Source organism: Gadus macrocephalus, chromosome 13 (assembly GCF_031168955.1).
Source record: "Gadus macrocephalus chromosome 13, ASM3116895v1".
NCBI lineage: Eukaryota > Metazoa > Chordata > Actinopteri > Gadiformes > Gadidae > Gadus > Gadus macrocephalus.
In genome coordinates this window covers 18,643,811-18,655,237 of record NC_082394.1, presented here as the reverse complement: position 1 = coordinate 18,655,237, position 11,427 = coordinate 18,643,811, and the positions used below count along the sequence as shown (strand labels likewise).

At 40.0% G+C, this 11,427-nt stretch overlaps 1 protein-coding gene across 1 annotated transcript in view; it reads right to left on the bottom strand.

Moving 5' to 3' along the window:
- Positions 1 to 8,767: 8,767 nt before the first annotated feature.
- The window catches only part of LOC132470520 (contactin-4), a 64,187-nt gene continuing 61,527 nt past the window's right edge, over positions 8,768 to 11,427 (bottom strand). Inside the window, exon 23 of the mRNA XM_060069195.1 lies at positions 8,768 to 11,182. Within this exon, the coding sequence (XP_059925178.1) occupies positions 11,097 to 11,182 (86 nt within the window). The 3' untranslated portion in view covers positions 8,768 to 11,096. The remainder of the gene's footprint in view (positions 11,183 to 11,427) is intronic.

Sequence of the window (11,427 nt, the reverse complement as noted above, 5' to 3'; positions counted from 1 at the left end):
CCTTCCACAAACCTTTCACAAAAAGTGGGATGGCCATTGGCCCCGCGGCCTCATAGGTAGGTATGGGTATCGTTTGGGTTTTATCCGATACCGGTGCCTACTCGGTACTTTTCAAACGGTTCCGGTGCTAAAACGGTTCTCGAACCGGTACTTAAAAAAACGAAACTGCACACACTTGCATACATGCACGACTTGTTATGAGTAATAATAATAATAATAATATTAATTACTTGCTGAAAGCAGGCAGGCACGCATCATGGCGCAACATTATTGCCAAAGTCATATTAAGTAACATAACTCAGGTGCGCAAGGCAGCCACAGGAGACGCCAACATTGTTTTCAACCGCTCGGTACCGCGCTGTATTAATTCCCAACTTTTAAAGAGTAAAAGTATTTGAAGCGAATAACGACTGTTTTTGATTGAAACTTTCTGTTTATTTGGTTTTGAACAGAAAGTTTTGGATGCATGCATCGGCTTTGAGTTTGTTTGTTTGTTAATTTAAAATTACATTCGCTCGCAACACACACACACACACACACACACACACACACACACACGTTCATTCACATTCACCCACTACAACCTGCCGATCACTACAACCTGCCGATCGTCAACGCGCTGCGATGCCGCAGCGCGTTGACAAGTCCGTCCCGAGTCTCGAGGAGCCCATAGGCTTTATGGTTTATATGTTTGAAAGCCGTGACACACTCTTTTACCAGTTGGCCTGAAATACCACGCCTCGCAGTCATGGACCTATAAAGAAAGTCGTAGTCGTACCCATGGACATATTAAAGGGGTCGTACCATGCGTGTTTAGCGCAACATTGAAAAGGGTCCCGTCTGAAACAGTGTCGCGCAGCGCTGCGTTCCGAACGTTGTGTAATCAAATACACCGGTATGGCGGTATATAAAAAAATCATATCCTAACGAAAATACACACCGTTATTCAGTCTGAACCGGTATAGCGCCCAGCACTAACGCAAGTTGACGCCGCAACACCATGGGGGCGGGGCAGGGGGCGTTAAAAAACGCCAGGCACCGTTATGAGGAACCGAAATGTGCGTTCTTATTCGATCTCGTTACAACCGTTTACGTCGGAACCGGTTCCCTACTGGAACCGAGTTTCGGTGCTCAACCCTACTCATAGGTTCCGCCGACTATGGTTACGTCTTAAACAGTTTAAGTACTAGAGGAAATGGGAGTCAAATTGACTCCCATTTAAAAAAATAGATAGTATTTTAAAAGTAGAATATCTTAAAAAGTATAGTGCGATTCCAAGCTATTCTGAACATTTTAAAATTGGAACGAAGTCTCTAGGTGAAAAATTTAGAGATACAGAATAATACAGAGAATAATAAAGAAGAAAGAAAGAAAGATAGAAAGAAAGAAAGAATACAATTTAAGAAGAACAATAGTTGAGCGCTGCATACAGCACTCACCTAATTAAATTAAACCGCTCACTAATCGTGTCTTTCTTTGGCTTCTCTCAAATCTCTGCCTGCTTATTCTGAACTTTTAGGAGATGATGATTGTGTTTTGGATGGGATTTTTGCAGAGTCAAGTGTAGTAGGTACAACTTTAAGGGAGGAGGAATTTTATTATTTTCCAAGGAACATATCGACTTGAAGGAGGGGAGGGGGCTGCCACATCCTTTGCTCTGCCGCCTCCTAAGCCTCACAGCAGTAGTTTGTGTCTCTGCATGATGCTTTTTCCTTCCTCCAACATTGTTTTTACTAAAGAGCCATGACTTTGCAGTGGCAGCATCTAGGTGTTAAAACACATATCTCATTGATTGTAGAGGCTAATAGGCTAATGATACAAAAAAATGCATTCAACGCCCTGTTTCTGAATTTCTAAATTCTAAATTTCAGTCCGAATTTAATAACACTACTACTGTATATTTCCTGATACGTGTCTGATCTCCTTAGTTATTTTAGTGTTATTAGTACCAGTGGTGATGTCTTATTGTTTTCCTATCTTCTGTTCACTATCTTGAAGTCGACTAATTATTTTTCTGACACGTTATTGTAATCCTGCACTTGACAATGTTTGATATTGATGTTAACACAGTAATATTTAGGCCTAGCTGGCTATATGAAGAAGAAAAAATGAGTTTTCAAAACAAGATATTTCAATTTACTTATAAACCATTTTAATAAGGATATACCTGTTTATATTTTTCCTTTAGTGTGAACAACTTTTAATTCAGTCTGTCTATACATTCTTCAGCCTGAAAGCAGTCCTTTCTTTTTTTATTATGGCACAGGAATTCAGCATGTGACGAAGTAAAGTAAATAGTGTCCTTGTGACGGTTGGGTACTTTCACATAATGTGTGTGCCAATGAGAAGAAATTAAACGCCGTCATAAAGGGCACTAGTAAATCGCGAGACCACGTTGCCGACGCCAATGTGAAGGGCACACGAGAAGCTAAAAGTGGCCAATGCTCAAATGTGAGGCTAAATGTGAAATCTGAAATCTGCAACTCGCTGGGTAATCTGTTCCGTGACGGCTCGGTTAGCTCGCCTTATCAGCAGTGCAGCGCCGACTATAAACACAGGTTGGAAATGGACCCCTGGAGAATCTGCTTAACAGGCTCAGTCAGCAATCAGACATATAAGGAGGGAGGCAAAGGGTGGGGGTGGAGGGTTTGGGGGTTGAAGGGTGAGGCGAGAACATGGGAGCACCACAAAGGAGTACAGGGGGGATATGAGGATAGGCAGGGTTATAATAACCATCTGAAAGCTTGGGGGGGGGTATCGTGCTCTGCCGTAGTCTGACCAAAAATCAATTCATGGAGATAACGGATCCACCGTCTCTCTAAAGCGGCTGGAGGGAGGACAACATATCTGGAGCTGATTGCAGTGTGTGTGCGTGTGTGTATGCCTGCATGCCTGAGTGAGTCTATTTGGGTGTGTGTGTGTGTGTATATGTGTGTACATGTGCATGCGTATGTGTGTGAGTGTGCGTGTGGGTGTCTCTGCTCCTCCTCCAACCAGTGGCGTTCTAACGGTGTAATGAAGGAGAAGGCAAATTTGGGAAAGATGTCCACCTTATCCAAAAGAGATGTCTGCCTAAATATAACCTTGCACTGTCAGTGGGAGAACGCGGAGGACTCTGGGTACCTCGCAATCCACCCGGGTGTCAAGAGCTTGAGTTTGACATTTTGATTCAGTTTCTTAAGGTCAATGTGTAGATGCCTCTCCTCACCAAGGGAGGGAGAGGGTTCTCCTTTATACAGTGGATCCTCTGATTCTGCTACTGAACTTGACAACTGGAGATGCCTCGGTTTAACTTAAAGCTGTCACGTGTTCGATCTAATATAGTGACTAATGAGTGTGTGTGGATGTTTAGGCTACACCTTATTTGAAGGGGTGTGCAAGAGACTGACATGACACCAGCATGACATGACATGTTATAAGTTTTTCATGATAAGTACACTAGATTTTTTTGGACAATGTGACATTTACTAAGACAACATAACATATACATTCCATAGCAGGCAGTTTTGACATTGGCTGTCATAAGATTGTTATAATTGTGTCATAAATAAGTGAATTCACCTCAACTACTGTGTTACAATTTTGACATTTCATTAAGATGTCATTGAATGTTATTTTATAGTCAAAATTATTTTAATAAGCAAAAGCAGTAGTCAACAGATAGTTTTTCCTTTTATGAATTTGAACAAACGTATCATAAACAACACTTCGTAATAATTGTCAGAGGATGCACTCTTCATTTCAGTTCAATTAACAATTTTAAGAAGAAAGTTGACCAACATATTATATCAATTTCAGATACAAATAAACGCAAAATGAACTGAAACAGCGGGGGGTTGGAGCCGTGCAAAGAGAAGACATGTAGCTTGAGTAATCAGGTGGGCAGAGTGAGGTCCACGACGCCTCAACAAGGCTCATATCACGTGGATACATCCTATTTATGAAACAATCGACTGTGCAAATACACTCAAGGAAAAACTACCATTGACTTCACCTGGTGAAACACACCTTAATGCAAAGTCAAAATTGTATCACTGTAGTTTGGGTAAAGGAAGTTTAGTTTAGTATGGTTTTATAATTAGGCCTGCTATGCCATGTTTTCGACAGGTTATGTTTTCTTGGTTAAGGTCGAGTTGTCGCAGCAAAGACAATATTAAAATACCATGGCACTAGCAGGAGAGAATTCAAGAGAAGGTTTTACATTTGTGTATTCGCACAATGAACAATTCATAAAAAAGAGATGTGTCCTTATTGATGTACACCCTGTTGAGGCGGCGTGGACCTCACTCTGCCCACCTGACTACTCAAACTACATGTCTTCTCTTTGCACGGCTCAACCACCCCACTCTTTCTGCATTTATTTGCCTCCGAAATCGATATAATATAAAGGTCATATTTTCTATTTGTCCTTTTTTATTTGTACTGATTTGAATAGAATCATCCTCTGACAACCATTTCAACTTTCTTAAGAAATATTTGTTGTGCAAATACACAAAAGGAAAAACTATCTCTTGACTTCTCTATTGCTTTTGTTCAGGTGTTTTAAAACATTTGACAGTGTCACAACATTTATTGATATCTCCATGAAAATGTTATTACTGTATTACTTGGTTAATGTCAAGTTGTCATAACAGAGACATTGACAGGTCATGTTGTCTTGGTTAATGTCAAGTTGTCATAACAAAGACATCTGAAACAATGACAACAGCCATAAACATTCTGAAAGACTCCCGTCATCATGACAAGTGACAGGTGTCATCTCATAGTTTTTATGGCAAAATGTGAGTATTATGCAAATCTCCTACCAATGAGGCGTTAACGATTATTCGATTGACTTGGTTCTGTATTGTAAGTGGAATGTTGCGATCATAAATAAAGGAGGGCTATTCCAGCACCAGACACCCCTGTCATTATAATGATCATGCCCCTCAAATAATGGCATTATGTATAAGCAAGAAACACATACGTTCTTATTTGATTACATCATAACTTATAGACATGGAAGGTTTTACACACTGTCTCATGACATAAATGCTGCAATGAATCTACGCACATTTCCCCATAAGAGCATAATAAAATCGAAAGAAAATACACCATAATGGTCCGACCAACGACACTTTTCTATTCTGGTAATGTGCAAACTGTCACACCAAGCCAAGAGCGTCAGTCAGGGTGCTTCCGTGTCACAAATGCCGGTGAACCATTAGTCAGTGTTGCTTTGGGAGATGAATGATGTCCCACTTTAAGCTCAAAATGGATTTCTAAATGGCAAGGATGGGCCCGTTGTTTTGTAAGATAACAAGTGAGGGTAGGCCTATGGGCGCAATTTTGATAGAGATGGTCGCTCCACAAATGTACCATCTTGCGCGCTCCGGACAAACTGGCCGGATTTGACCGGCGGCACAGGGTCTTATGTTGACGCTAATCACCCTTTGGTGACCTGCACTGTGTCGCAAGTCTGGGGGCAATTATGTGGTCAAAACAGTGTTTCTACCTCAACAGCTAAATATTTTGATTTGCTATCAACAAGAATCACATTAAAATCGGAAGAGACAATATTTTCAACAAACATATACCATTAAATACTTTTTGAGATTGTCAGGGAAGCTGAGAAGTCGAGTTGTAACCATATGTGATTTAGCATTTCATCTAATTATTGATCTTAAGATCTTCTGGCTATCAAGGTGTGGGTTTTCATTGTCGTGGCCCAAGGGAATAGCAAGGAATCGATGGGGTAGAGACTGAAGTAAACTCATCAAACATCACAGAGTGCTTTGTGTTTGATAGAGGTTTAATGCAAGTTAACATGGAGGCTCTCAATGCCCAGTTTAATCAATCAAACCCACTGACATGCCCCAAATCCTCTTCACCCTCAGGCTTTTCATGGCTAATCATTTCCCAGTTATACTTCTTCATGTGGAGGTTTACTGTTGAAAGCATGTTGAATCTGTTCTTTTCGTATTAGTTTTGGTTTACAATAAAATAACTTTATGTATTATATAGTGTATTTATGAAACACATTTTTTTAATAATGTATAATGTACGAAGTATGTCATATTTAAAATATTTCTATAGTATGATATTATATCTTTAGATATCCACCTTATCCACTAACCTGCTAATTGTTCTTCAGATATTTCATTTTAACCTCAAATAAGAAATTCATCACACACCTCCCCTCCTTGCTGCCACTGCTTAATTAAACTTTTTCAGTTGCTATCCTGGGTTTTTATAAAAAATGCCAGCAGCAACACAATATGGGAAACAACCCAAAAACAGTTGGGGTGCGATAGTTAGGACTGTTCTCTCTCAGACAATACTCTTGAGCAGTGAGCTCAAATGCAAAAAAGAAAAAAGCATATGGGCTTGGGTAAGAACAGGGTTGATGTCTCCAATCTTTGTGTCGGTCCGTTCTTCTGGCGGCAGGAGTCCCCCGTACGGAGGGTGCTCCAGCCGGGGGGGAACCAGGGGAGGGGAAGCACTGCCTGTCAGCTGTCCCGCCGAGCTCGGAGCGAGCTCATAGTCCTTTTTAATTCTCAGCCAATCTTCTGTCCATCACCGCCCGCTTCATCCCGGCTTTGGAGCCCCGTGCAGGTCCACACGCTGTCACTTCCTGACACGTCTCGCAGCCCACATCCAGACAATGCTCTCCCCAAATATTGTCAACCTCCCTCCACCCGAGAGCCGCACCTAACCCGACAACAAGTCCTATTTATACAGACTGAGAGGAGGCAGGCACTCCTCCAGCCCTCACCCTTCCAATATACAGAATATAAACCCTGCCTTACAAGCTCCATGGGGCACTGATAAAATACTCATTAAAAAGTAGAAATGGGGGAAAAGGGAGTCTGCATGTAGTTAGCAAATTCATTGTGGCCTTATCAAGCAGGCCGCCTTGTTACCTATGGGGGGGGGGGGCCTTGAGATTGTCCTACACGAGGCGTCACATGACTGTATTGAGTGAAGCTGAGCTCCATGCAGGGCTACACGCCGTTCCGTATTCGCCCGGTGGAGGTAAAGCCATCCTTGGGGATGATATAGGCTTCTCAAGATGATTCATCCGTGAATAAAGGATTAGCAGCAAGTCACGAGTCTGGCTCTGCTTCGTCTACTTCTGCGTCTCCTTCAATTTGCTTTACATATTTAAGTCGAGATGAGTTGTATAGTTGTGGAACCGCCCGGCTTAGAGTCAAGTCAAACGAGGTTGTGCAGCACTTTTCAAAATGACTTGCTACACGACTTCATTTGATGTGAGTGGGCTGGGATGGTTAGAAGCAGATAACCTGATCAATTCCTCATGTGTAATAGTGCATAAAAAATCCAAGTTGGATGTGATATGGATTATTTCCAAATGCGCCGGCGGTATGTACGGCATCAGGATGGTAATACAGCGAAACATCACCGCAATGCACTCTGAAAGTTCTACTTGAAGTAATGTGTGATTTACACACTATTGGTGAGACTTTTTTGCCGCAAAGAAGATGATATAAATCTCCATCCTGGATTGGCCTTGAAAACAAGGCCTTCCCCCAGACTTGCATCTCGGGGAATGAGCCTTGTTTTCATACTAAACAAAATAATGCCTTTTAAGTCATTCTAAAAGGCGCTGCATTCTAAATGTTGCAGAGAGGGGGGGGGGGGGGGGGGGAGACGTTATTTGGTTAATAAGTATAAAAATATTACTTGTTTCTGTTCTCTCTCTTTAAAACGGTGAAATCCTACATACAGGAGCTTTAAGGTTGTGTTTTTGACAAGAAGTATTCCCCCCCCATTGACGAGTGAAGTGCTAGGAATGATGAATGACTAGGAATTTTGAGGAAAGTCAATTGTTGAATGATTAAAATAACAGAAGGCTGTGATAAAGGCAACGGAAGGACATAGCTGTCCGAACACAGCTACCATCAACTTCCTGTTGTCAAAATTAACTCTGAATAAACACACAACTGTCACTGACATATTGTGTGACAGTGAATTTAGGTAAACAACACTGATAAGTGCTACACTAAAATGTTATACATAGGAATGATACTTAAGGTTACAAATGGTGACTGGGAAAATGTTCATTCGACAGGGGGGTTTAATAATGACTGTACGATGGCAATATGAGATTTAAGTGGCCAAATAGTCCAAGGCACTTTGTGTGCAGATTACTGGTCCAAACCCTATCTCACTAACTGTTTGGGGAGGAACAGCCTTCAGAGAAAGAAACTAAAATGACATGCAGTTAGTGTTTATTGTTGAAATTAGTTGCATTAAGTAAACTGCATATTCTGTTTCCCTTCTCCAATTGGTTTCTGAAAACTGTACTATGCCACCATTATATTTAATTGAAAGAGAACACATCTAGGAACCTGTCGTTAACCGTTTTGCATGTTTGAGAGTGGATTCTTTTTTTGGATGACCCTGTGTAGAAATAAAACTTAGAAATGACATATAACAAGTGTGTACTCTCAAAGGGCCATGAATATTTCGGTATTTTTCCTATTCTCTGTTGTAGATGTCCTATTGGCTGGGATTTACAGTTTTCATTTAGAGGGTGGACACGTCTCTCTTATAATCCTGTGTCACACTCAAACAAGCAATAAACCAAGATCCATAATATCTGCCTAATGTTTGTTGAATATTGATGGGTCAGCCCTATGGCTGTCACTCTTCACCATTTATTTGACCAGCCGGTTCAGGTTAACAGGGCTGTTAACCTTGTATTTCTCAGCAAACGTCTTGCACAGTTTCAGAGCATAATGAACTTAACCAGGTCAAACAAAGAGCAGTTTCAATGTGAAATCTTTATTGAACATTAATATCATCTCACAGAGATAATCCACACGTGAATACAATGGTATTGAGATACTTACGCAAATAGTATAGTTTTATATAAGACCAGAAACATATAATCCTCAGAAATTAGACAATATTAATTGTTAAACTTATTTATACATACATATGGCTGATGAATATAAATGAGAATACCCCCTCCCCAACTTATTTCAGCAAATAAAAACCCTGGATTTTATAGTTAAATATATTCTAATATTGTTTCAGTGACATCAAGGATGCAGCCCTATCAAGATTCTTCAATGGAGTAAATACAAAATCCCATAATACCATCAACCCAAAGTAAGAACCACCACAGTGCGGTAATAAACTCAAATAAAGATAAAAACTAGGATTAAGAAGGCACAGGGCATGTTAAGATGTATAATTAAGAAGTACCAAATGGGTAACTTTTACAATAAGGATAAATAAATTCACATTGATGAACATTAGTCAATGCTGTAACAGGCATTAACTTAGTTAACAGTAAAATAATAATTGACATGTTTACTAATGGTGTTGATGTTAACTAAGGTTATGGTGTGCATGTTCCCTACCCTTAACCCCAGCACGTACGCTTATTCTATATAATGCTCATTATTCCATGGAAAAGTTAATCAGTGGTAACTTTACCATAAGTTTACTGTTAATTGACTGTTAGTCAATGCTTATTGCTTCATTAATTAACGTGAATGGATGGTTCATTAATGTATCCTTACTGTAAAATGTTGCCGCCCATTGTTATTTTTCAGTGTCTTACAGTGAAGACTTCAGTGGAAAATCCCTTAGAAATGTGATTAAAGTCATACATCAGTTACTCATATACATTGGAATAACTACCAATAAAAGTCTCAGAAGGACGGCACGTTACTCAAATAAGGCAGTAAATGCAGGCAAAGAAAGACATTTCAATATTTTGTTTTAATTTAAACAGAAAAGGAAAAAACAAATGTTGGGGTTGTGTTGTTCTATCAACAGAACAATATGAGAATGGAACTTCCTCTATGATTACCAGCTTTACCCAATTACATTGAAAGCCACATACCATGGATGTGTGTGTGTGTGTGTGTGTGTGTGTGTGTGTGTGTGTGTGTGTTTCTGTGTGTGTGTGTGTGTTTGAAGAACAGTAGGTGTTCCACTAATTGTGTTGATTGGCTGCTTTGTCAACAAAAATAAGGAAGAAAAATAATGTAAGGACGCTGAGCGCATGCAAACAGTCACACATACATTCACACACAAACACACATACACAGTAAATAATGCACATCCTAGTGCCGCATCTTAACTGCCAAGGTATTTTTGTAAGTCACTTTGAATAAACGCATCTGCTAAAAGTAAATGTCATGTACATATTGCACTGTGGAAGACATACATTTAGAATGAATATGCTTTCTGAAATGTTTTGACAGATATGCAATGTATTTTCAGAGCCAGACAACTAATCAAGGACATGTACAGGGACAATAACCCGAATGAGAGAGAAAAATACAAGACTACCCCCATGCCATTGATAAGCGTGACCTTTCAGCTATATAGATCCCAACAGGATAATTTGTTTCAAAGCAAAAATGGGGAAATTATTATGATCTCGTTGAATTTTTAAGGCAGCATTTAAAAATGGGAAATTAGCCTTCTATTAACAGCAAGTACTTTTGAGAATTGGCTCCACTTAGAAATCTGTGAACCTCTCTGAAAGAGCTGCTTTCTCCATACTTGGATCGTTTAATAAGAAGAACTTATCTCCACATTGCTGTTTCTTTGTATAATCCCCTCAACCAGAGCATCTCACATCCCTTAACTCTTGACTTTGCGTGTGGAAATCACATTGGAGCTGGCGCGAACGAAAGTAACTTGAAGAAATATGCAAAATGTTTCACATACTTGCGCTAACAACAAGGAGAAGGGTTATTTTTGAGAAGGAAAATGGAGCCTGCTCAAGGCTGGAAAGGTTAGTAGCACGACGCTTCAAGGAAAGCAGGTGAGAGTATAAGGCTTAAGAAATTATACAATCAACCTTAGAACAGGTCCCTTTAAACCCTATGCACCACAGAGTGTCACCAGAAAAAACCCAGCATCAAATCAATATACAACCATAATCACAATCTGAAACTGACACAAGCAATAGTCCAGCTATATATCTTTTGATTACAACTTTTACAAAAGAACGATCCGTCACCTATTTTAATATGCATATCATGTGGTTGAGAAGAGTTGCTGCTCTCATTTATCAACAAGGAGAGGCAGTGACTGCTAAACAGTGTGCTCACTAGACAGAGACATTGCTAATAGGTAATCAGTGAGACTATCAAAAGTACAAAACAACAAATCCATCTCGATTTTGGGTCGTCGCTTCCTTTTGAGTTAAGACCTGTGAACAACAAGAATACAAGGATTCCTTCAATGTACGGTTCCAACTGTGATCGCCTTTAAAATGCCACGTTGTTTAATGAAATGTTTATCTTACTAATGAAGCTCACTACCACCTCACAAGATTCCTAGCTAGAATTCTCTTCAGCAATCACAGTATGTTTTCTCCCTCTCCAAATTGAGCCAAGGAGCAGAGATACACGCCATTTTAATGTCTCCCTTTGGAGGTCATTTCGACGTCTCCCT